At 39.1% G+C, this 27,891-nt stretch overlaps 1 protein-coding gene across 2 annotated transcripts in view; it reads left to right on the top strand.

Annotated features, from left to right (window-relative positions):
• The window catches only part of LOC136250691 (kinesin-like protein KIF21A), a 465,334-nt gene that overhangs the window by 379,323 nt on the left and 58,120 nt on the right, over positions 1-27,891 (top strand). For both annotated transcript variants that reach the window (XM_066042921.1, XM_066042922.1), the window contains exons 34-35: positions 25,081-25,212; positions 25,336-25,469. In XM_066042921.1, coding sequence (XP_065898993.1) covers positions 25,081-25,212; positions 25,336-25,469 — 266 coding nt within the window. The remainder of the gene's footprint in view (positions 1-25,080; positions 25,213-25,335; positions 25,470-27,891) is intronic.

The following is a 27,891-nucleotide window of genomic DNA, read 5'->3' on the forward strand; positions in this document are numbered from 1 at the left end:
TTACTGCTATTACCAAGAGAAAACAACAGATTAACCAGTTGTCCCTGATCGTAAAATTAAATGGTTCATTTGTCATGCCATGCATTTTTTGTCATGCCATGCATTTACAAGTAGCAGTGAACCAATTACTGAAGGGGTAAATGGTATTGTCCAGACTGCCACTAATCAAGATGTCAGTTGAGGGGCAAGTATAACTGTTTTTTATACCATGTACTTGAATTTGTTGTATGATTACTCTTAACTTATGTTCAATTCATTTGCCATTTAAACTGCATATGTTACTTGTATAGCTGTACGTACTAGTATGTACTGTATAGCTTCAGGATTGTGATAGTGTCATGATCAGTGACCCCAGTCATCAAACTATTACATTGAGATACCCCTGTAGAATAAATCCTGAGAATCAGACGTTAGATTAGATGTACCTGTTTTTTGGCACTAACACAGGATACACGTAAACAATAATATACATACTTGCATGCTATATACTTAACCGAGTGGTATAATAGAATCACAATGACTAGCTACACAATACACAATTAGCAGGCTAAAGTGGGGGAACTATTTTATCCACTACAGAAAAATTCTCACGCATCATGTGATATACAGTATCAGTATATAGACTGAACAATTGTCTGACCATTGCAATGACTTGCGCAACATGAACTCTGACAATGGGTAGTTGGTGCGAAACATCAATCTCCATCTTATTCAGTCATGTCACTTCCCTCTAGTATACAGGGTTGGAGTTTCACTTCAGCAGTTGCACCAGGCCAGGAGCAACTATAGTTTGTCATTTATGCCAGCTTGCCCCCTTCGATATCTTCATTATAGTAAGGTTTTTACAGCAGGTCTGCAGGACACCTGGTCCTACAGCCTGTTCAGTTAATATCTCTCAATGTCTCTTCGAAGGCACCTGCATTCCACATTCTTAACTATGTTAGGACCATATCTTTGCTGCTTCTGTCTGACATGAAAATTTCATATTTGAAGGTGTCCATTGACATTGGTTAAATCCACCTACTCCTCAATTCTTCATCCACTGAGTTATTGTAAAATGAAAGTGTCTTTGGCACATTCCACAGTCTTCTTTTATCCCCATATCTCTTCTATTCTTTGCCTTTAAGCTCAGGGAAGTACTTAGAATATTTGAACGCCGCTGTACTTCACTAGGAATGTTTCTACTCAAAATTACATCCACGTGCGCGTATGCACCTGTGGACCTATACTTCTTCCAATTTATCTTATAAAGCTTCTTTTGTGGTTGAGCGAGCTTCCTAAGGTGGTGTTTAGGTGTGTGTCCTATCAGGATTTTGGCAAAATATATAGGCAATCTCAAGCCTGAAAGGTACTTTCAGAACTACTGTATCTGAAGCAAGTTACTACAGAATTTAATTTAGTTGAATTTTCTTCTGAATAACTGACTGACTAATGGTGCCTTCAAATGAGATTAGCTCAATAACAGCTAAAGCTATAGGCTTGATGTTGCACTGTTAGATGATGCTTCAACCTGGCAGGTGCATTTTGGCATACCACAATATGCATGTACAATGCACGCATCATGCATCGTAGACTTACGTACCTCACTCCAGTGTATTAACAAGTTGATGTTGTGCTACTTCTAGAAACCAGTTGCCATTGCATCCCTTTCTAGCCAAATAATCAATTAATCAACCATGTATATAATTAATGTTGTGTTATAGCTAAATAATACATTTTGGTTTGTAATTTAATGTATTTCATAATTTATTAAATATTTGTAATTTTGTAATTACATTGTTATGCACTGCTAAGTAAGCGTAACTCGAACAAACCACTATTTACACACGGATGTATCTCTCAACTGCGTGTCTATCATGTTTTCTCGTGCAAATTATATCTAATCCAAAACAGCCAAGCTGTAAACAAAGGGTGCGGCCCTCAAAAAGGCTATGGTGAAAAAAGATGTGGAATCCAAGGCTGGGGCCAAGAAATGGCTTTGATGGTAGGTTAATGGTAAAAATTTTAATAATGACAATTCAGGTGAATTTGGTGACACTTTATCTTGGCACAAAATTCACCTCAATTGTCGTTATTAAAATTTTTACCATTAACCTACCATCACAGCCATTTCTTGGCCGCCACCTTGGATTTCACATCTTTTTTCACCATAGCCTTTTTGAGGGCTGCACTGTTTTTTTTACAGCTTGGCTGTTTTGGATTAGATTTCACTTCTTTTTGCATTTGCATATCCCAAAGCCGGGCTTTATTAACTTATCTTTTTTTCTTTACCACAGGAAGAAGAAAAAGATGAAGATTTTAAATACTTTAACTAATTCTGATTTTATCAGTAAATGTATACATTATATATATATATAATACATATAAATTCCCTACGGATAACTTGTTTGCAGCTGATCTATCTACTGGGTGACTTGAAATGTAGCTGAAGTCTCTACAGTGTGATTTGCTTGCAGATGAACTCTCTACAGGTAGTTTCTTTGTACCTGAACTCTCCACAGGGTGATTTATTTCTATCTGATCTCTCTACAGGGTTACTTTGTCTGGCTTATCTCTCTAAAGGGTGATTTGTTTTTGTAGCTGTACTCTCTACAGTTCACTGGTTTCTAGCTGATCTCTCTACAGGATGACTTCTTTGTAGCTGAACTATCTGCAGGGTGATCTGTTTGTAGCTGAACTCTGATCCTTCTAGCTGATCTTTCTACAAGATGAGTTGTTTCTAGCTGAACTCTCTACAGGGTGATTTGTTTGCAGCTGAATTCTCTACATGGTGGTTTCTTTGCAGCTGAACTCTTTACAAGGTGACTTCTTCTAGCTGAATCTCTACGGGTTGATCTTTTTGTAGCTGAACTCTCTACAGGGAGATTTGTTTGTAGCTGAACTCTCTACATGATGATTTCTTTGTAGTTGAACTCTCTAGAAGGTAACTTCTTCCAGCTGATCTCTCTACAGGGCAACTTGTTTGTAGCTGAACTATCTGCAGGATGATTTGTTTGTGGCTAAACTCTCTACAAGGTGATCCTTCTAGCTGATCTCTCTACAGGATGACTTGTTTCTAGCTGATCCCTGGATGACTTTTTTTCTAGCTGATCTCTCTACAAAGTGACTTGTTTTCTAACTGAGCTCTCTACAGGGTGATCTAATTGTAGCTGAACTTTCTACTGGGTGATTTGTTTGCAGCTGAACTCTCTACATGATGGTTTCTTTGTAGCTGAACTCTCTACAAGATAACTTCTTCTTTCTGATCTCTCTACAGGGCGATTTGTTTGCAGCAGAATTCTCTACATGGTGGTTTCTTTGTAGCTGAACTCTCTACAAAGTGTCTTCTTTTTCTAACTGAACTCTCTACAGGGTGATCTTTTCGTAGCTGAACTTTCTACAGGGTGCTTTGTTTGCAGTTGAACTCTCTACATGATGGTTTCTTTGTAGCTGAACTCTCTACAGGGTGACTTGTTTCTGTCTGATCTCTCTACAGGGTGACTTGTTTCTAGATACATGTAGCTGAACTCTCTACAGGATGGTTCATTTGTAGCTGAACTCTCTGCAAGGGGATTTCTTCTAGCTGATCTCTCTACAATGTGACTTCTTCTAGCTGATCTCTCTACTGGGTGACTTGTTTCTAGATGAACACTCTACAGGGTGATTTTTTTTTTGTAGCTGAACTCTCTGCAGGATGATTTGTTTGTAGCTGAACTCTCTACAGGATTCTTTGTAGCTGATCTCTCTACAAGATGACTTCTTCTATCTGATCTCTCTACTGGGTGACTTGTGTCTAGCTGAGCTCTCTTCAGGGTGATTTGTTTGTAGCTGAACTCTCTACAGGATGGTTTCTTTGTAGCTGAACTCTCTGCAAAATAATTTCTTCTAGCTGATCTCTCTACAGGGTGACTTGTTTCTAACTGATCTCTCTAGTTGGTGACTTGTTTGTAGCTGAACTTACTAATGGGTGAATTGTTTGTAGCTGAACTCTCAACAGGATGGTATATTTGTAGCTAAAGTCTCTGCAAGGTGATTTCTTCTAACTGATCGTTCTACAGGGCGACCTTTTCTAGCTGATCTCTCTATAGGGTAGCTTGTTTCAAGCTGAACTCCTTCTAGGGTGATTTATTCATAGCTGAACTCTCTACAGGATGGTTTGTTTATCTCTCTACAGGGTGACTTGTTTCTATCTGAAATCCTAGCCGGGTGATCTGTTAGCAGCTGAACTCTCTACAGGGTGAATTGTGTCTAGTTGAACTCTCTACAAGGTGATTTCTTTATAGCTGAACACTCTATAGGGTGACTTGCTTCTTACTGAACTGTGTATAAGATTAACTGTTTGCAGCTGAATCCCCTACAGAATAACTTGCAACGTAATAGAATTCTATAATGGAGTAAATAAATTAGCTAAATGCTCTATTAGGATGACTGTTCTATTAGAGTATCTCGATCTCGCATTTGCTACACAGAGTTGGCTTTTGAATCATAACTCAGTGGTTTGTAATCCGATTCTTCTGTACTACTGCAATAACTTTCTATGAAGATTATTCCAGCTATACACCGATTTTCAGCTCATTGCTCTAAGCGGTTTGCCTAGTAGGCGTGAAAACTAATACTTCTTTATTCATAAAAATCGATCGCGTAATTGTGACACAGGTAGGATTTTGTGTCATATCTCCATGGTCTTTATCTTGATTCCTTTCAAACGACCAAAAGGCACTCCTACGATGGTTACTCCATCTACATAGCAATTTTCAACTCATTCCATGAAGTAGTTTACCCTGTAGACTTGACAACAAATCGATCTAATTTTACGTGAATAATCGGTCATAAATTCTGAACCATTCATCGGATTTGCACCAAATTTGATACTAGGATTTGCCTTTTGGACTCCCTTTCTGTGTGCCAAATTTATAGGCGATCGAAGTATATGTTTGCATTTTATAGCAATTTTTGCAAGTGTGCAAAAATCGAAGAATATAAAAAACAAATAAAAAAATCGAAACTTTGGAAGCTCGTATCTCTGAAATGGCTGGAGCGATTTCCTTCAAATTTGGAATGTAGACTCCCCTAGCTTGTGGGCAATTCTGTAGCAAATTTGGTTCCAATCGGTTAAGGGATCACAGAGATGCAAAGGTGTGAAAATGATGTTTCTTTCTTCCTGTCAATATACTCACGGTGTGGCGCACCGGCTGCTTTGGCCGCGCAACACACTATTGTGTGTCTCGAAAGAAAAAACTTCAAGAATGTCCTTCATAAGTACTGGACATGCCCCTGTAGAGTAGTAACAATGTACATGTATATGTGTATATGCAATTAGTCAGCAAATTTTTGCCGATTAGTTAAAAGTATAATGCACCACATATTGCTAAACTGCATGTACTCACTAGAAGTTTATCAAGTTATCTAGCTTAACACAAGGTTCACTCACTAACTATGTTTACATGGTATTACATGTATAGCTATATTATGTGGTTTGCTTGACATATCATGTGAAGAAACACAAAGAAAGTCACGAAGAAAAGAATGCTACCAGTCCGGATATGATGAAACAAACAAGAGAAGTGTGCTTGACTCTATCTAACCAATACTGTCATGTCGTTATGAAGAAAAATCACGGCAAGTTTTTGGGTGATGTTTTATCACCAGCCACGCCCACCCTGTCATCATCTTTACTATGCAGTACTATTGTACTGTATGATAAATGTGCCCTTGGGATGGTGCTACTGATGCAAGTTTTCATACTCAATGGAGGATGTTGCATATGGTGACTGTTTTATTAGAGTATTTGACAAGACTACAAAATCTTGTGTACAGAATTAGTGTGTGTCTATCTGTGGGGAGGGATGGAGACTGTCGGTTGAGTGGTTTCCACAGCCTCAGCCTTTGCATGGAGCTAAGGTCCATTGGAGAGACAAGGCGAGGCAGGAGCCATAGGACCTGATTCAAGAGATTCAGTACTGCCTTGCCAAAGACAGGAACATGTAGAGAGATGTGTGCCAGAAGGTGCAGAACACTACTCTTTCTGCACAGGAACTTGTCACCATGAATTTCAAAGTAGACAGAGTATTGCCAGACAAGTATTAAATGACATGTCCACAAGGGAGGAAGAGGTAGCCATGGTTTGGTTCACTACCAATAGTGTGAGGCATCGTCCTGTGGATGGCTTCACTTTAATAGTCAATGGTGTGTGTGTGTGTGTGTGTGTGTGTGTGTGTGTGTGTGTGTGTGTGTGTGTGTGTGTGTGTGTGTGTGTGTGTGTGTGTGTGTGTGTGTGTGTGTGTGTGCGCGTGTGTGAAAGGAAAGTGGCATGTGCCCTGTACCCCCTCCCACCACTGTCAATAGCATTGTAACCTTTCGCTTTTGATACATGCACTGTATATATGTGGAAATTTGATGTTTAATAACATATAAAATATTATAGTATTGTCAATACAGTACGTACACATTATGTGCTTTGACTTCAAGGTCGGTGACACTAAACTAACTAAGGGTAGCCATACAAGGTTAATTTGACAGCATGTTTGTGGTTATGTACAACAAATGCAGAAACCCAGACCATACTGAAAAATCTCAGTGGACTAACTTATGTACGTACAGGGTGTACATTGTTTCAAAAGTGGCAGAATGGATCAGATAAAGCATAATACAATTTTAAATGGAAACTACTGCAATTCATGGAACGTATGCAGTGGCCAAAATAAATGATGATTTTAGATTATGTGGCAGTAGGTTGGAAAACCAGTTACTGATGAGAAAGTTTAAACATTGTAATTGAGTGGACATCAGAGATACCCTTTCCACAGCAGTGTGAACATGACAATCACAAAGTTCACGCAATCTACTTATTCCTAATAGAGCAATCACCAATATGTGGTCAGTACCATTTATTGCTTCACACTATCAGAGAGTAGCTGGGAAAGAAATAACACTTATTTTGCTTAAATTATAGTACAGTTGCCATTACAGTATTTTTACCGGTCATGAGAACTGTGTGAAAAATCGAACACAATGACGATTAACATGAAGGAACACATGCACTTAGCAGGCGGACATTCAAAAGAGATCAATCTAAGAACTAATTGATGTGGCTCAACAATACCGCAAATGACAGTCAAAACCCTTCACCTTATGATGTGTGGTGATAAACAAAAGCTAAATAGAGCCTACATTATTGAGGTAACTTTCAATTACTCTATTAGCGTATCTTGATGTACTTGACATTAGTGCTGCCACAATATGTGACTAGATACAGCAAAATCAACCATATGGGTGCAAGAGCCAAAAATGAGAAAACACCAGCATGAAGTTGCTGCACTATCAGGCTAACAATTTCCATATCAAACTCCTCTTCAATTTGTCAGGTCTGCTTGTGGTAGACTTTTTTCTGGCGGCCTGTATAACCATGCCAGATGTCTGTACAGGTTTGTGAACAGCAGGGAAGTGCTTTTGGGGGTTTATGTATACACTCTGGACAGACGATCAGTAAGCTGAATGTGTGATGTATGTTTGTTTTGTGAGATTTCAGTCTATTCCTACCTCTGATGAGCTGTTTTGTGGTCTGGTTCCTTCAATTACCATCCTCATCCATTTTGTAGTCTATCTCTTACCCATCCTGCCACCCTGACACTCAGCCCCTTTTTTAGGACTCATGATATAGCAACACTGGTGAAAAATCTATCTAAAATGGTGGGAAACTCTACAAGAGTTATCTTGGCCACCAGGTATTCTTAAATGCTATGAATTGCTCCATCTTTGTTGAAAAATCCATACGTGTAGTTGCCAAGGCTGGTGAGTAACAATGCATTAAATTATTAAAATACATTTTTTCTCTGAATCAACAATGCACCCACAAGGTGATTTTCCAAAATCCAGTCACACATAGAAAAACTCTATATCATATATCACCAAAGTTTATGTCATGATACAAACATATATTATGATAACTAACTATAACATGACGAACTCCTCCTTGTAAATTAAAATATCTAAGTTGGACTTATACCTCAAGTTAAAGTTACTCATGGTAATCAGGTTTAAAGCATCTTTTACTACAGATGAGAAAAGTGGTTAGCACTCTATAGAAACCTTAAAATCTCAGTTTACCTCGGGGTTGAATTGAGCCCACCACTATAAACCATCAACGCATACTTAATTAAATAACAAATACCATATGTCTGGCCTCCCCACATCATTGTACAGGGTACAAAGTGGTGTATACCTGCTGTGCATCCATATTATAACATACCTGCTGGTTAGAGCTCGATATCTTCCGTCTTAGCTGAGATATCGCTGTTCAAAAATACAGTCGCCCATACAAATTTTACAAACGTCCCCACACTACAGCGGCTATTTTACATCTGTGACGTAATTTCGGATAAGGCTCATTAGGATATCACAACATTTTATTTCTACTAAATACATAATACCCAAGAAAATTTTAAACTTTAGACCCTCTGAAATTGAATGTGAGACGGATTTCAGCAGTTTAATAGAATAGTTACTACTGAATACTCTGATTTGCCTGACTGCTACATTAGCGTGACTGTTCTATTAGAGTATCTCGATCTTTTTAGTTATGCTCGAATCTGGGCCTCGATTCCCGCTATGCCTCTGTCAGCCCGGTGCTACCTTTCAGTCCTACCTGTACTTAAATTACAGAAACTTACAACACTTCTAGCCAGTTTAGTTGTAAATCTTGGGCTCAGTTGTTTCACTCTTTCAATGTCGCTCAGCAGTAGCCATCCTTCTGGTCGAGCAGCTAGTCTATCCCAAACACCAGCTTTCTATGTAGTATGACGGTACCAGTATGGTACTCTAGCCAACGGCGGTTCATCCTAATCTGCTAAGTTTGTCTTGAAAAAGTTCAAAGTAGTATCTAACGCCAAGTTAAACGCGCAGCGTATAGCTATGAACTGGTTGCTATAAGCTAAAACTGGTTCCGAACAGTTCTCAAACTGGTTATACAAGTTCAATGTTTCCTGTTGCACGTAGTGCATATAAACTGGTTGCCGTACACTCAAACCGGTTATACGAGTGGAATGTGTTGTAACTAACGCGTACTGCGTTTGAACTAGTTGCCAGGTACTGAAGAGATGTTACTATGGATAGCGCTATATAGAAAACCTAACTTGGTAATAAAGAGTCGCAGAAACAAACCTGTCGTTTTATTTAATGTTCGGATATCGCTTCATCTAATACCAGTTAGTGTTCTGTTCTATACCTTGTAGTTTTGTCTGTGAATTAATTATTTATGACGTAACGTTTGTATTATTCTTATTACTTGGTTATATAATTATAGTTCAGCTACAAAGAAACTACCATGTAGAGAGTTCAGCTGCAAACGAATCGCCCTGTAGAAAATTCAGCTACAAACAAACCACCCTGTAGAGAGTTTAGCTACAAACAAGTCACCCTGTAGAGAGATCAGCTAGAAACAAGTCATCTGGTAGAGAGATCAGCTAGAAGGATAACCTTGTAGAGAGGTCAGCTACAAAGAAATCACCCTGCTTCATCTTTTCTTCTTCCTGTGGTAAAGAAAAAATGATAGGTTAAAAAAAGCCCTAAAGTTGGCCATAGGCCAGCTTTGGATTATACAAATACAAAAAGAAGTGAAATCTAATCCAAAACAGCCAAGTTGTAAAAAAAGTGCGGCCCTCAGACAGGCTATGGTGAAAAAAGATGTGAAATCCAAGGTGGCGGCCAAGAAATGGCTGTGATGGTAGGTTAATGGTAAAAATTTTAATAATGACAATTCAGATGAATTTTGTGCCAAGACCAAGCGGCACCAAATTCCTTCATTGTCGTTATTAAAATATTTACATAATACACGAATGCATACTCGGATAGGGCTGAAATTTGGCACACTTGAAGGGCTCATTAAGGCGGATCTCAGTACCAACATTGGTAGGAATCCGATGAACATACACGGAGTTATGACCTATTATGTGCGTAAAATAAGGTCGAAGGTCTGTCACGCCTACAGGGTAAACCCCTTAGAGGAATGAGTTGAAAATTTATATGTAGATGGAGTAACCATCTAGGAGTGCCTTTTTGTGGTTTGAAAGGAATTGAGATAAAGACCATGGAGATATGACACAAAATCCAACCTGTGTCAAAATTACCCGATCGATTTTTATGAATAAAAAAACTATTAGTTTTCACATCTACCAGGCAAACCGCTTAGAGCAATGAGCTGAAAATCAGTGTGTAGCTGGAGTAATCATCATAGAAAGTTCTTGCAGTAGTACAGAAGAATCGGATTACAAACCACTGAGTTATGATTCGAAAGGCAACTACGTGTAGCAAATGCGAGATCGAGATACTCTAATAGAACAGTCACCCTAATAGAGCATTCAGCTACATTTATAACTTACTCCATTACAGAATTATATTACATTGCAGGATATTCTGTACGGAATTCAGCTACAAACAGTTAATCTGATAGACAATTCAGCTACATGCAAGTCACCCTGTAGAGAGTTCATCTAGAAACAAGTCACCCTGTATCAGCTAGAAGAAGTCACCTTGTAGAGAGTTCAGCTACAAAGAAACCATCATGTAGAGAGTTCAGCTACAAACCAATCACAACTCAGCTACAAACAAACATGCCCTGTAAAAAGATCAGCTAGAAGAAGCTACCTTGTAGAGAGTTCAGCTACAAAGAAATCACCGTGTAGAGAGTTAAGCTGCAAACAAATCACCCAGTAGAAAGTTCAGCTATGAACAGATCACCCTGTTGAGAGTTCAGTTAGGAACAAGTAATCCTGTAGAGAGATCAGCTAGAAGTATCACCTTGTAGAAAGTTCAGCTACAAACAAATCATCTGTAGAGAGTTCAGCTACAAACAAATCACCCTACAGAGAGATCAGCTAGAAGAAGTCACCTTGTAGAGACTTCAGCTATAAAGAAACCACCATGTAGAAAGTTCAGCTGCAAACAAATCCCCTGTAGAGAGTTCAGCTAGAAACAAGTCACCCTGTAGAGAGATCAGCTAGAAACAAGTCATCCTGTAGAGAGTTCAGCTAGAAGAAGTCACATTGTAGAGAGTTCAGCTACAAAGAAACTACCATGTAGAGAGTTCAGCTGCAAACAAATTACCCTGTAGAGAACTCAGCTACGAACAAATCGCCCTGTAGAAAGATCAGCTAGAAGAAGTTACTATGTAGGGAGTTCAGCTACGAACAGATCACCCTGTAAAGAGTTCAGCTACAAACAAATCACCCTGTAGAGAGTTCAGTTACAAAGAAACCACCATGTAGAGAGTTAAGCTGCAAAAAAAGATCAATCACTCTGTAGGGAGTTCAGCTAGAAGAAGTCACCTTGTAGAGAGTTCAGCTGCAAATAAATCACCCAGTAGAGAATTCAGCTACAAACAAATCACCCTGTAGAAAGATTAGCTAGAAGAAGTTACCTTGTAGAGAGTTCAGCTACAAATAAACCACCATTTAGAGTGTTCAGCTGCAAACAAATCACCCTGTAGAGAGTTCAGTTACAAAGAAACCACCATGTAGAGAGTTCAGCTGCAAAAAAATCATCTGTAGAGAGTTCAGCTACAAACAAATCACCCTGCAGAGAGATCAGCTAGAAGAAGTCACCTTGTAGAGAGTTCAGCTATAAAGAAACCACCATGTAGAAAGTTCAGCTGCAAACAAATCCCCTGTAGAGAGTTCAGCTAGAAACAAGTCACCTTGTAGAGAGATCAGCTAGAAACAAGTCACCCTGTAGAGAGTTCAGCTAGAAGAAGTCACATTGTAGAGACTTCAGCTACAAAGAAACTACCATGTAGAGAGTTCAGCTGCAAACAAACACCCTGTAGAGAACTCAGCTACGAACAAATCGCCCTGTAGAAAGATCAGCTAGAAGAAGTTACCTTGTAGGGAGTTCAGCTACGAATAGATCACCCTGTAGAGAGTTCAGCTGCAAAAAAATCAATCACTCTGTAGGGAGTTCAGCTAGAAGAAGTCACCTTGTAGAGAGTTCAGCTGCAAATAAATCACCCTGTAGAGAATTCAGCTACAAACAAATCACCCTGTAGAAAGATCAGCTAGAAGAAGTTACCTTGTAGAGAGTTCAGCTACAAAGAAATCACCATGTAGAGTGTTCAGCTGCAAACAAATCACCTGTAGAGAGTTCAGCTAGAAACAAGTCACCTTGTAGAGAGATCAGCTAGAAACAAGTCACCCTGTAGAGAGTTCAGCTAGAAGAAGTCACATTGTAGAGAGTTCAGCTACAAAGAAACCACCATGTAGAGAGTTCAGCTGCAAACAAACACCCTGTGGAGAACTCAGCTACAAACAAATCACCCTGTAGATAGATCAGCTAGAATAAGTTACCTTGTAGGGAGTTCAGCTACAAACAAATCACCCTATAGAGAGTTCAGCTACAAATACATCATCATGTAGAGAGTTCAGCTGCAAACAAATCATCCTGTAGAGAGTTCAACTATGAAAATATCACCCGGTAGAGAGTTCAGCTAGAAGAAGTCACCTATTAGAGAGTTCAGCTACAAAGCAACCACCATGTAGAGAGTTCAGCTGCAAAGAAAATCAATCACTGTGTAGAGAGTTCAGCTAGAAGAAGTCACCTTGTAGAGAGTTCAGCTGCAAATAAATCACCCTGTAGAGAATTCAGCTACAAACAAATCACCCTGTAGCAAGATCAGCTAGAAGAAGTTACCTTGTAGAGAGTTCAGCTACAAAGAAACCACCATGTAGAGAGTCCAGCTGCAAACAAATCACCTGTAGAGAGTTCAGCTAGAAACAAGTCACCCTGTAGAGAGATCATCTAGAAGAAGTCACCATGTAGAGAGTTCAGCTACAAAGAAACCGCCATGTAGAGAGTTCAGCTGCAAACAAATCAGCCTGTACAGAGTTCAGATAAAAACAAATCACAGATCAGCTGGAAACAAGTCGCATTGTAGAGAGATCAGGTAGTATAAGTTACCTTGTAGAGAGTTCAGCTACAAAGAAACCACCATGTAGAGAGTTTAGCTGCAAACAAATCACCCAGTAGAAAGTTCAGCTATGAACAGATCACCCTGTTGAGAGTTCAGTTAGAAACAAGTCATCCTGTAGACAGATCACCTAGAAGGACCACCTTGTAGAGAGTTCAGCTACAAACAAATCACCTGTAGAGAGTTCAGCTACAAACAAATCGCCCTGTAGATAGATCAGTTAGAAGAAGTTACCTTGTAGAGAGTTCAGCTACAAAGAAATCACCCTGTAGAGAGTTCAGCTACAAAGAAATCATCATGTAGAGAGTTCAGCTGCAAACAAATCATCCTGTAGAGAGTTCAGCTATGAAAAGATCACACTGTAGAGAGTTCAGCTAGAAGAAGTCACCTTTTAGAGAATTCAGCTACAAAGCACCACCATGTAGAGAGTTCAGCTGCAAACACATCACCCTGTAGAGAATTCAGCTACAAACAAATCGTCCTGTAGAGAGACCAGCTAGGAACAAGTCACCCTGTAGACAGATCAGCTAGAAGAAGTTACCTTGTAGAGAGTTCAGCTGCAAACAAATCACCCTGTAGAGAATTCAACTACAAACAGATAACCCTGCAGAGAGTTCAGCTAGAGTCAAGTCACCCTGTAGAGAGAATCCAGTAAAGAGTTCATCTACGTACAAGCAGATCACCCTGTAGAGATTTCAGCTACATTTCAAGTCACCCAGTAGAGAGATCAGCTGCAAATTATCCTGTGGGGATTAATTGACATGTAATAAATATATGCTCTCTTTTTATATTATGAACTCTTGATATATGCATTATATTTATAATTTGTACATTTACGGATAAAATCAGAATGAGTTAAAGTGTTTATAAAATCTGCTTCATCTTTTTCTTTTTCCTGTGGTAAAGAAAAATATATAGGTTAAAAGCCCCAAAGCTGGCCATAGGCCATCTTTGGGGTATACAAATACAAAAAGAAGTGAAATTTAATCAAAAACAGCCAAGCTGTAAAAAAAGGAGTGCGGCCCTTGAAAAGGCTATGGTGAAAAAAGATGTGAAATCCAAGGTGGCGGCCAAGAAATGGCTGTGATGGTAGGTTAATGGTAAAAATTTTAATAATGACAATTCAGGTGAATTTAGTGCCAATTGACCAAGCAGCACCAAATTCACCTGAATTGTTGTTATTAAAATTTTTACCATTAACCTACCATCACAGCCATTTCTTGGCCGCCACCTTGGATTTCACATCTTTTTTCACCATAGCCTTTTCAAGGGCCGCACTCCTTTTTTTACAGCTTGGCTGTTTTTGATTAGACTATATATACAATATATATATTGATTACAGAAATCTCCATGATGGTTTCTTTGTAACTGAACGCTCTACAAGTTGACTTCTTCTGGATGCTCTCTCTACAGGGTGATTTGTTTGTAGCTGAACGATCTACAAGGTAACTTCTTCTAGCTGATCTCTCTACATGGGGATTTGTTTGTTGCTGAATTCTGTACAGGTGATTTATTTGCAGCTGAGCTCTTTACAGAATGGTTTCTTTGTAGTTGAACTCTCTACAAGGTAACTTCTTCTAGCTGATGTCTCTACAAGGTTACTAGTTTGTAGCTGAACTCTCTACATGGTGGTTTCTTTGTAACAGAGCTCTCTAAAAGGTGACTTCTTCTAGCTGATCTTTCTACAGGGTGATTTGTTTGAAGCTGAACTCTCTACAAGGAAACTTCTTCTTGCTGGTGTCTCTACAGGGAGATTTGTTTTCAGCTGATCTCTCTACATGATGGTTTCTTTGTAGTTGAACTCTCTACAAGGTAACTTCTTCTAGCTGATCTCTCTACAGGGAGATTTGTTTGTAGCTGAACTCTCTACATGATGGTTTCTTTGTAGCTGAACTCTCTGCAAGGTAACTTCTTCTATTCATCTCTCTACAGGGCGATTTGTTTGTAGCTGAACTCTCTACATGGTGGTTTCTTTCTAGCTGAACTCTACAAGGTGATTTCTTCTAGCTTAACTATCTCTTTCCATTGTTGCATGAACTCCCTACTAGGTAACTTCTTCTAGCTGATCTCTCTACAGGGTGACTTGTGTGTAGCGGATCTCTATACAGGTTTTTTGTTTCTGGCTGATCTCTTGAATTCTATTCAGGGTGACTGCTCTATTAGGATGACTGCTCTATTAGAGTATCTCGATCTCGCACTTGCTGCACCAAGTTGGATTTTGTGTTATAATTCCGTGGCTTTAGGTCTGATTCTTCCACACCATTGATGGGCCTTTCTAAGATGATTATTCCATCTGTACAACGATTTTCATAGCATTACCTCAAGTGGTTTATCTGGTAGGCGTAGCAAGCAGTCGTTTTTTTATTAGCTAATCTTGATTGCATAATTGTTACACACTGTTGGTTTTTCATTGTATCTTCCTGGTTTTTAGCTCGATCTCTTTTAAATCACAAAAGGTTTGAGGTTCAATGGTTAACCTATTCATCCACCGATTTTCAGCTTCTTCCCATACGCGGTTTACCCTGTAGGCGTGACAACATATTGGTGTTATTTTTCTTGAATAATCGCTCATAACTCTTTGCCTGTTTATCGTATTCCAGCCAAAGTTGGTACCGTGATGCACCTTTATACCCCCCTTCTGTGTGCCAAATTTCAAGGCAATCGGATATGGCGTTCGCATTTTATAGCAGTTTTTGTAAGTGTGCGACAAGAGGAAGAAAAATAAGAAGAAAAAAAACTAAGAAACTAAGCCAATTTTTCAAGTCGCTTATCTCGGGAACATGTGAAGCGATTTTGCTCAAATTTGGAATGTGGAGTGTTGAAGTTGGAGGGCATGTCCACAACAAAAATCGTCTTGTTTCATCAAGAAAGCACAGAGCTACATAGGTGCGAAAATTGCGTTTTCTTTCTTCCTGTCAGTATACTCACGGGTGTTACGCGCCGGCTTCTTGGGCCGCACGACACACTACCGTGTGTCTTGATCTACTCCAAAACAGTCATGCTGTAAAAAGATTGTGGCCCCAAAAAGCCATGGTGAAAAAAGATGTGAAATTCAAGTTGGCAACCAAGAAATAACTGTGATGGTAGGTAAATGGCAAAAAAATTTTATGCCAACAGTTCAGGTGAATTTGTACATCCTCCTCCTAGGACTCAGCAACAAATTCAACTGAATTGACATTATTAATATTTTGTAATTTACCTACCACCACAGCCATTTCTTGGCCGCCAAGTTGAATTTCACATCTTTTTTCACCATTGCTTTTTGAGGGCCATACGCTTTTTTACAGCTTGACTGTTTTGGATTAGATACACTGTATCACTTTTGTACACTCCAAAGCAGGCCATAGGCCAATTTTGGGGGCTTGTTTTACCTGTTTGTTTCTTTTTCTTTCTTTACTATAGGAAATGATGTAAAGTAGTTGTGGATTTAAATATATATTTTATAATTGTACAAACTTTTCTGTAAATGAACTTTTCTCAACAGGCTAACAGTATATATAACTATCCAACTTGTTACAATTTTGGTCAGTTCATTAATAGTTATACCACGGTTGCTTTTTGCTGATATATACACCCAAAGCCCGAGGGCTGGCTACGGGTGTATATATCAGCAAAATCGGAAACAGCCATGGTATAAGTGATATATATCACTCAGGGCACATGCACCTGATAGGTGAAAGAACTACAGATCACTCACCCCATTTGTTTTATACATTAGTATCTGATGATTGATTGTGGTTTCAATTGCGTGGGCAAATAGCTCTCAGAACATTATTCCTACATCGTTTTGTTTCAACACACATCAGGAACTTTTGATTGTGGGATTGATTTTTGGGGTATGAAGTTTTTAATAATTAAACCTTCGCTATGTGGCAGTAAGTAATTTACATTAAGTTAAGTGCTTAGGACTATAAGCTACTCACCTTGTTGTCATATTCTTCTTGTTTCATGATATGCTCAGTGGCTGACACGCCCCCACACAGTGGGTAGAAATACACATTCACGAATCGTCCAAATGATCATTTTACAGATCATTCATCTTAGAATATAGTTTAGTTACTGTCAAATCTAAACTTAGCAACTACACTGAGCCTAGTTTAACTTTTAAACCCAAACCCATAATTAAATGCTCTGTGTCGCTCAATATAACGAGTCAAAGTGTATCGTATCTTTGAACTGGTTGGGCATCAAAGCCATGAGCAAACCACATTCCCTTATATTGCCTGGATAATATCTAGATATTGCCCAGTGAATATGCCAGTTAAACCCCGAGTAGTGCCTCTGAACACCAACACTAAAGTAGTATATTCCTTGTTACAAATTACTATGTCACTAGTAATATTACTATAATCTACTATGGAACTTAGTTACAAAAGTAGCTGAACTCTCTACAGGTGAGGTGTTTGTAGCTGAGCACTCTACTGGGTAACTTGCTTGTCTACAGGTAAGTTGTTTGTAGCTGAGCGCTCTACTGGGTAGCTTGCTTTAAGCTGAATTCTCTACCGATGACTACTAGCTTATAGCTGAACTTTTTACAGGGCAATTTGTTTGAAGCAAAACTATCCACCTGGTGATTGGTTTGTAGCTGAAATCTCTATGCAGTGATTTGTTTGTAGCTGAACTCTCTACAGGGTGGCTTGTTTGTAGCTGAACTCTGTACTGTGTGACTTGTTTGTACATGACTCTCTAGAAGGTAATTTTTTGTAGCTGAACTATCTACTCGGTGATTTGTTTGCAGCTGAACTCTCTACAGAGTGTATTGCTTGTTGCTAAACTCTACTGAGCAACTTGTTCATAGCTGAACTCTACTGGATGACATGATTGTAGCTGAACTCTCTACTGGGTGACCTGAACTATCTATAGGTAGGTGACTTGTTTCCAGCTGAATTCTCTACCATGTGACTTGTTTGTAGCTGTATTCTCTACAGGGTGGCTTGTTTTAGCTGAACCGGTTGACTAGCTTGTAGCTGAACTTTATACATGTGAATTTTTGTAGCTGAACTCTCTACAGGTAACTTGTTTATAGCTGAACTCTCTAGAAGGGGATTTGTTTGTAGCTGAACTCCCTACAGGGTGACTAACTGAACTCTCTACAGAGTGAGTTTTTCTAGCCGAACTCTATACTGTATGACTTGTTTGTAGCTGAATTCTCTACTGAGTGACTTGCTTGTAGCTGGACTCTTTACAGGATAGCTTGTTTGCAGCTGAACTCTACACTGGGTGATTTGTTGGTAGCTTAACGCTCCACAGGTAACTTATCTCTAACTGAGTTCTCTGCAAGATATGCTAAACTCTCTACATGGGTGGCTTATTTGTAGCTGAACTCTCCACAGAGTGACTTATTTGTAGCTAAACTCTCTACAGTGTGACATTTTGTACCCTAACTCTCTACTGCACTGTTAAAAATAAGGAGTAACTGTTACTCCTCTAGGGGAGTTCCCAGTGTAGGGAGGATTTACCACACCTATATCTTTGTGGGGAGTAACTAACACCCTGCAAAGGAGTAACAGGAACCCTTTGAAAAATGTATTGTAGGGAGTTTTAGTTACTCTAGGAGAGTTCACATAAGCATGCAAGGAGTTTCCTTTACTCCATGAAATTCTGCAAATAACTCCGTATAAAATCTCAAATGATGTTAAAAACATACAGCAAAACTGTGACAAATGTTTACAATATCCAGCTTTATAATATTGGAAAGTCACTGAAAAAAGAAATCAGTAGCAAGGCTTCATCATCAGCAAACGAAGCTTCACTGCCACTTCACTGGAGTTACTGCCTGCCACATGACATGTTATCGGCTGTAGTAAATAGCAGTGTAGTAAAGAAATATTCAACAATCACATACTTGTTACCTGTATGGCTGAAGGTACGTCACACACAGTTGCCAACAAAGTTGTAAAAACAATTCTGCCAGACCAGCAGCATTGGTAGTGTAAACTAAATCTAATCAAAAACAGCCAAGCTGTAAAAAAAGGAGTGCGGCCTTTGAAAAGGCTATGGTGAAAAAAGATGTGAAATCCAAGGTGGCGGCCAAGAAATGGCTGTGATGGTAGGTTAATGGTAAAAATTTTAATAACAACAATTCAGGTGAATTTTGTGCCAATTGAATAAGCGGCACCAAATTCACCTGAATTGTCGTTATTAAAATTTTTACCATTAACCTACCATCACAGCCATTTCTTGGCCGCCACCTTGGATTTCACATCTTTTTTCACCATAGCCTTTTCAAGGGCCGCACTCCTTTTTTTACAGCTTGGCTGTTTTTGATTAGATTTCACTTCTTTTTGTATTTGTATACCCCAAAACCGGCCTATGGCCAGCTTTGGGGCTTTTTAACCTATATATTTTTCTTTACCACAGGAAAAAGAAAAAGATGAAGCAGATTTTATAAATACTTTAACTCATTCTGATTTTATCAGTAAATGTACACATTATATATATAATGCATATATCAAGAGTTCATTATATTATGAACTCTTGCATATATTTATTACATGTCAATTAATCCCCACAGGAAAATTTGCAGCTGATCTCTCTACTGGGTGACTTGAAATGTAGCTGAACTCTCTACAGGGTGATATGCTTGTACGTAGATGAACTCTTTACTGGATTCTCTCTACAGGGTGACTTGACTCTAGCTGAACTCTCTGCAGGGTTATCTGTTTGTAGTTGAATTCTCTACAGGGTGATTTGTTTGCAGCTGAACTCTCTACAAGGTGATACTTCTAGGTGATCTCTCTACAGGATGACTTGTTTCTAACTGAACTCTCAACAGGGTGATCTGTTCATAGCTGAACTTTCTACAGGGTGATTTGTTTGCAGCTGAACTCTCTACATGGTAGTTTCTTTGTAGCTGAATTCTCTAAAAGGTGACTTCTTCTAGCTGAACTCTCTACAAAGTGATACTTCTAGGTGATCTCTCTACAGGATGACTTGTTTCTAACTGAACTCTCAACAGGGTGATCTGTTCATAGCTGAACTTTCTACAGGGTGATTTGTTTGCAGCTGAACTCTCTATATGGTAGTTTCTTTGTAGCTGAATTCTCTACAATGTGACTTCTTCTAGCTGAACTCTCTACAAAGTGATACTTCTAGGTGATCTCTCTACAGGATGACTTGTTTCTAACTGAACTCTCAACAGGGTGATCTGTTCATAGCTGAACTTTCTACTGGGTGATTTGTTTGCAGCTGAACTCTCTACATGGTGGTTTCTTTGTAGCTGAACTCTCTGCAAGGTAATTTCTTCTAGCTGAACTCTCTACAGGGTGACTTGTTTCTAGCTGATCTCTCTGCAGGGTGATCTGTTCATAGCTGAACTTTCTACAGGGTGATTTGTTTGCAGCTGAACTCTCTACATGGTAGTTTCTTTGTAGCTGAATTCTCTACAATGTGACTTCTTCTGGCTGAACTCTCTACAAGGTGACTTGTTTTCTAGCTGATCTCTCTACAGGGTGACTTCTAGCTGAACTCTCTACAGGTGATTTGTTTGTAGCTGAACTCTCTACATGATGGATTTGTTGTAGCTGAACTCTCTACAAGGTAACTTCTTCTAGCTGATCTTTTTACAGGGCATATTTGTTTGTAGCTGAGTTCTCTACAGGGTGATTTGTTTGCAACTGAACTCTCTACATGGGAGTTTCATTGTAACTGAACTCTCTACAATGTGACTTCTTCTAGCTGAACTCTCTACAGGGTGACTTGTTTCTAGCTGATCTCTCTACAGGTGATTTGTTTGCAGCTGAACTCTGGTTTCTTTGTAGCTGAACTCTCTACAAGGTAACTTCTTCTAGCTGATCTTTCTACAGGGTGATTTGTTTGTAGCTGAATTCTCTACAGGGTGATTTATTTGCAGCTGAACTCTCTACAAGGTGACTTCTTCTAGCTGAACTCTCTACAGAGTGATTGATTTTTTTGCAACTGAACTCTCTACATTGTGGTTTCTTTGTAACTGAACTCTCTACAGTGTGATTTGTTTGTAGCTGAACTCTCTACAGGGTGATCTGTTCGTAGCTGAACTCCCTACAAGGTAACTTCTTCTAGCTGATCTTTCTACAGGGCGATTTGTTTGTAGCTGAGTTCTCTACAGGGTGATTTGTTTGCAGCTGAACTCTCTACATGGTAGTTTCTTTGTAGCTGAACTCTCTACAATGCGACTTCTTCTAGCTGAACTCTCTACAGGCTGACTTGTTTCTAGCTGAACTCTCTACAGGGGATTTGTTTGCAGCTGAACTCTCTACAAGGTAACTTCTTCTACCTGATCTTTCTACAGGGTGATTTGTTTGTAGCTGAATTCTCTACAGGGTGACTTGTTTCTAGCTGATCTCTGTACAGGGTGACTTGTTCCTGCTGAACTCTCTACAGGTGATTTGTTTGCAGCTGAACTCTCTTACATGGTGGTTTCTTTGTAGCTGAGCTCTCTACAAGGTTACTTCTTCTAGCTGATCTCTCTACAACATGACTTGCTTCTAACTGAACTCTCTACAGTGTGATCTGTTCATAGCGGAACTTTCTACTGGGTGATTTGGTTGTAGCTGAACACTTTGCATGATTGTTTCTTTGTAACTGAACTCTCTACAAGGTAACTTCTTCTAGGTGATCTCTCTACAGGGCAATTTGTTTGAGCTGAACTCTCTACATGATGGTTTCTTTGTAGCTGAACTCTCTATTAGGTACCTTCTTCTGGCTTATCTGACTACAGGGTGACTTGTTTGTAACTGAATTCCCTACAGAATAATTTGCAATGTGACATAGGCGGCAGAAAGGGGGGGGGCTAGGGGGCTAAAGCCCCCTCTCGGTCTGCTGAGGGGGGGCTTAGCCCCCCCTCAGAATGATATCGCACCGAAATTATCTTTCTTGGAGTGGGGCCTAAAACCGTGATAAAGATCGAGATACTCTAATAGAGCAGTCACTCTACTAAAGTAGTCAGTGTGTAGCGAGCTATGTAAGGATTTTTATGTAGTTTATCAGCTAGAAATGGTAGCTGGTGAGGTGGAAAGCTCTTGTTAGTTGGTTGTGACCTTTTTTTTTTTTTTTTTTTTGGTCTCACCTTACCAAACTATAGAAATAAGTCTGGGTCAGCCCAGCCCCCCCTCATATTAACTACTTCCTCCGCTGCTGCTGAATGTAATATAATTGAGTAAATTATAAATGCAGCTGAATGCTTTATTAGGGTGACTGTTCTATTAGAGTATCTCGATCTCGTAATTATGTAAAGACACAGACAATGATACAGGCTACTGACCTTACCAGGCAATATTATTGTGTCGGGTTGCTAATGTCAATTGAAAGCAGACGGACATTATATGTACGCCACATTTAAGCTAGGTGGCTTTCCTCTCCTCCCTCAAGTCTTCAACTTCTTACACACTGAATACTAGTAGCTAGCGGTGAGCTTGAATGGACTGAATACTGTCTGTGATACGGCTGCTGGGTGCTGCCGAGTGAGTCCGCAGAATTTTATTCTCTTTCCCTGAGTCTTGAGCTATTTCTGCCGTGTCACGATAACTTGCCTAAACCCTCATGAGCAGTGGCGACTTCCGTTGGAGCTGGTTTAATATACCTGGCGTGTCACACGAGACGACTCAGACATGAGCTCAAATGTATCTGAAGAAACATTGCAATGAACGAGATAGTGAATGTCCAGTCATTATTCACGAACAAGTAAACACTTTAGTATCACTTTTAAGCACTACAATTCCTCAGAGAAGCAAACCGCTTTCAACCACTCAACACGGATCTGTTGTTAAAGAAGCCGTTTCTATGGTAATACTCTTCACTCTAAGTAATGCGCTTGTAATAGAAATGGTATTTAATAATTAAACATACGTATTTCAAAATATTCTTGATTCTTGAGTAACAATTCTTCCTCCTGCTTTCGTACACTCTGGTTAGCCTGTAAAATAAAACATGAGTAAATGGCTGCCATTGAAAAGGGAGCCTAAATAATTACTTTCCTTTTTACATTGAATGGCTAGAATTGAACTGGCTAGTTAATGGAGAAAATATCATAGTGAGACAGCTATAACCTGCATGTGGCTCATTTAGCTAGCTATGTGGCCTCAGTAGCTATACTGGCTCACTGAGTTCACCTTAGCTACTAGCTTGCTGGTAATGGGAACTCCTCAGTTTGGTGCCTTCACTTACTTGGAGTTCCCTTTACCCTTAGTGGGTTACTGTTACTCTCCTAGTAATCCGAACTCCTCTTTCAGAGTAAAATATTTTACTCCACATAGTTACTGTTACTCCCCTGTTTTAACAGTGTGGATGACTCGTTTGTAACTCTCTACAAGAAACTTAATTGTAGCTGAATTCTCTACAAGATGTGCTGAACCGTCTACAGGGTGGCTTATTTGTAGTTGAACCCCCTACATAGTGACTTGTTTGTAGGTGAACTCTCTACAGTGTGACTCTTTGTAACTGAATTCTCTACTGGATGGTTTTTTTTGTAGCTGAACTCTCTCTAGGGTGACCAGTTTGTAGCTGAACTCTACCAGTGACTTGTTCTTAGTTGATCTCTCTACAGGATGGCTTGTTTGTAGCTAAATTCTCCATGCAGGCAGCATCCAGTTTATCTACATTGTATTTTGTTGGTAGAGCTGTAGCTATATGGATATCACTCCTCTTCTTATGCTTTTTTTCTTCAACAACAGAAACAGCATCAAATGAATGAAACCATTATCATTGCAATAATAAAACACAATGAACTAACTGTTTAATTTATGTAAGTAATTTGAACTGCATCACAAACTGAATGCTCTAATAGGGTGACTGTACTATTGTCGTATTGCGATGGTGCACTTGCTACATGTAGTTGGATTTCACATTATAACTCAGTGGATTTTACTCTGATTCTTCTATACCACTGCAAGGATGATGATGATGATGATGATTCTATGATGATTATTCCATTTACATTGTTTTCAGCTCACCTTTTACTGTGGTTTTCCTTGTAGGCGTGAAAATTTAATCTATTAGTATTTTATTTACGAGATTTGATCACGTAATTATGACACAGGTTAAGTTTTGTGTCATGTCTCCATAGTCTTTATCTCGATTCCCTTCAAATTACAAAAAGGCACTCCTACGATGGGTACTCCATCTACACAGCAATTTTCAACTCATTCCTTTGAGGGGTTTACCCTGTGAGCATGACAGAAGTTCGATCTTATTTTACGCGAATAATCGGTCATAACTCCATGCATTTTCATCAGATTCCCACCAAACTTTGTACTGAGATTTGCTTTAATGAGCCCTTTAAGTGTGCAAAATTTTAGCCCGATTGGAGTACGCATTGGTGTTTAATGACAGATTTTGCAAACTGTGCAAAATAAAGGAGAAGAAAGAAACGAAGAAATAAAAGTGAAACTTTCGCCGCTCATATCTTGTAAATTAAATTGGGGTATGTAAACTCCCACGGGCACTTGTGTAACAAATTTGGTTCCAATCAGATAAGGGATCACGAAGCTACACATGCGTGAAAATCACGTTTTTTTTTCTTCCTGTCAATATGCTCACGGAGACGAGCCGGCTTCTTGGGCCACACAACATACTACCATGTGTCCTGGTCATGGTGTGGTGTGCCAGCTTCTTGAGCAGCAGACACACGGTAGTGTGTCTGCTTTATACTGACTTCTGTATTCTCAGAATTACACAATGTATTGACAATTTGCATGGACAAAACTTTTGTACTTGAACATCTAGTATTATGTATTGTATCCTGTATGTGTAACTGTAAAATGACTGGTTCAGATTGTAAAATGAAGGAAGATAATGTCATGCATAATAGATTAATATGTTAGAGGTGCTGAATTACGAATTTGCACTTACAGTACCATATGAAGGAAATTTGACAGAAGGAAAGAAAATGAAATGCATGAATTTGTCTTGCCAGTTTTTTAATTTAGCAAATGTCTTAAAGTGCCTTTGAAAGTGGGATTTTACATCTATTTTGTGAATTTCGTCATCACTTAATGCATCATAGCTGTAGAAGTGTAGATTCATCAACTTGTTCTTCTGTCAAAGTTACCTGTTGAACAGTACACAAATATATACTAATATTTTTAGCTGTATCTACATGATTTTTTCATGCCGTTGTATACTTGTTTCCTATATCTGTGAAGTATCAATTCTTTTTGTGCTGCTATTAGGCTGTCTAAGCGTGATGATACACCACAAAACAGTCCACTGCTTTCATCAAGATTAGCTCATCAGTCTTCCTCAAGCAATGTCTTTTTTAGACTTACAACAAGTAATCCCTCATCTAGTGAAGGCAATTCCAGGTGTGATTTTTGTAGTGATTTCTGCTTAGAAATCAGTTGTACACTTGAATACTCAACTAAACTGTTTCTATGTGCATTCATATTTCTTCCTCATGCATGTTGTTTTGTTCTCTACTATAATAGCAAGGGACAGGTAAAGAAACTTAAGTTTTCAGGAAGAAACAAGCTCCTTGTTTGTACTCATTCTGCTGAAGGACATACCAACTGTGTATTGTCAGTGTATGCTACAAACCAATTACTTTTTAGTGCTTCCCAGGGTAAGTAATATATGTAATAGTCACAAGTTCACATATTACAACAAATATATTCCACTTGGGTGACTCACCTGCAAGTGTTGGAAACTGCAGGAATACTTTGCAGGTGTATTTATATGGGACCATATGAATTTCAATTGTGGACAATGTCATAAGAACAACGACAAGGCATTGCTGAGAGGCTGAACGTAAGTATGCCGATACGAGCCTGCAGATCGCTTCGATTACGGGTACACAATTAAACACAGGAAGCTGAAATGTGAGCTGAGCAGCTCATAATGAAGCTTAAGTGCACTAAAATATTTACTATACTAGCCATGAATAAACTAAAGCAGTGAATATATGTTTGCAGTGCTAATGGCCTCGTCAATTAAACGCCACGCCCAGTCACACGTGACATCGTGTCAGGTATGGTCAAAACAGTGAATTATAAGAAATATAAGTGCACTAAAGTAGTGAATATGTTTACACTAATGACTATATCAATTAAGCGCCACGCCTAGTGCCTATACGTGGACATCGCACCACGTGACTAGAATCAAACAGCGATATAAACTAACCTGTGACCTTCTTCATTCAGTGAAACAACAAATTATCTTCTTCTCCACATGTTAACTCTGACTCACTTCACAAAACTAAAACACACTATCAATCCTGTGAAGTGTCACTATATTAAAGCAGAGGAGATCACATGGTTTCATCAAAGAAATCTGATTTCTGAGAATGCCTGGAATGTATTAATGAGAAATGGAGGTAGTATATAATCCACATAAAACAGCCAAGCTGTAAAAAAATTGTGCGGCCTTAAAAAACCTGGGTGAAAAAAGTTGTGAAATCAAAGGTGGCGGCCAAGAAATGGCTGCAATAATGTTAATGCTAATAAATTTTAACAATGCACACAGCCATTATTAAAAATTTTTAGCATTAACATCATTGTAGCCATTTCTTAGCTGCCACCTTTGATTTCACAACTTTTTCACCCACTAGAAATTTCATTTATAAAGTAAAAATTAAGTGAGGTGATCAGCCAAGGTAGCAGTGGTTAAGGATACAGGTGTTGGGTATGGAGGTCACTGATTCGAACTCTGGTAAGGTTTTTTTCGACATTTTTGTACACCTCTTTTACCCTGTGGTGACTGCTCTAGTAGAGTATCTTGATCCCGCGATTTTACATTTGCTTTGTTTTTGCTTTATAACTTTGTCACTGTAACTCTATTGCTATTAAAACTATCAAAAGGCACTGCTATAATAACCAGCCTATCTACACACCAATTTTCAAGTTATTCCTATACTCGGTTTACCCTGTAGTCGTGACAGAAGTTTGATCTTTTTTATGTGAATAAATGCTCATAACTCCTTGGATATTCCTCAAATTCACAGCAAACTTGGTAGGTGAATCCACCATTACACGCTCTTCATTTGTGCCAAAGATCAAGGCAATCAAGTTACACTTTGCAATTTCAATTTTTGCAAAGTGTGCAAAAAGAAAAATTGAATTTTAGTAGTATATAATCCACAGGAAGCTGAAAGGATGGAAGCTGAAAGAAAAATAGGAAGAAATTAAAACAAAACTTTGAACGCCCATATCTTGCAAATGGCTGTTACGAATTTAATCAAATTTTGCTGTGTGGCGTACCCTACCTGGTAGACAGCTATAATGCAAAAATAGTGTGCTTTGGAGAAGGGGCCATGGAGCTATGCGCACGTGAAGAAGCTATTTTCTTTCTTCCTGTCAATATACTCACGGTGTGGTGCACTGGCTTTCTTGGCCATGTGTCTTGATATTATGAACTCTTGATACAAGTTATATCCCTCCTAGGAGGGATATAACCTGTATATGTGACCGGATTTCATATAACAAGGCTTCCACACACACAAAATCAAACTTACGATTTTACCAGAAATGGATTGCTGGTCTAATACACTATCATATTTCACACTGTACTTCCTTCAGCACTGGCAAGTCTGGTTTCTGTAGCAGCTTTCTTCCGACCCTGTCAAAGCCACGAGTGTGAGATTGGCACCATTAAATGGCCATGGCTTTGTGATAATGGTGTGTAGTGAGCTGGGACTTCACAGAGAGCTCGCCAATAGTGTTCTCAGTCAATTTGGAGTAATTTGAGGGCCATGGAGGGCCATGGAGAGCCCAAACTTGGCCTCTGGACTCCAATCGTCTTCTTACTCCATGTTATACCCGTATATTAAGACCACCGTCCACCCCCACCCTCCCACCCTTAGTACTACCATCTGTGATATTATTACCCGCTCGAAAAAAGCTGCTCAAAACAGGGCAAATTTTGGGTATCAGCAATGTATACACCCACTCAGTGATAGCTAGTGAACAGATGAACAATTGGTGCAAATTTTGTTTGCACAGCTGTAGGCACTGGGAAGTTATTACACAATGATTCCTTAAAATCGCCAT

Source organism: Dysidea avara, chromosome 3 (genome assembly GCF_963678975.1).
Source record: "Dysidea avara chromosome 3, odDysAvar1.4, whole genome shotgun sequence".
Classification (NCBI taxonomy): domain Eukaryota; kingdom Metazoa; phylum Porifera; class Demospongiae; order Dictyoceratida; family Dysideidae; genus Dysidea; species Dysidea avara.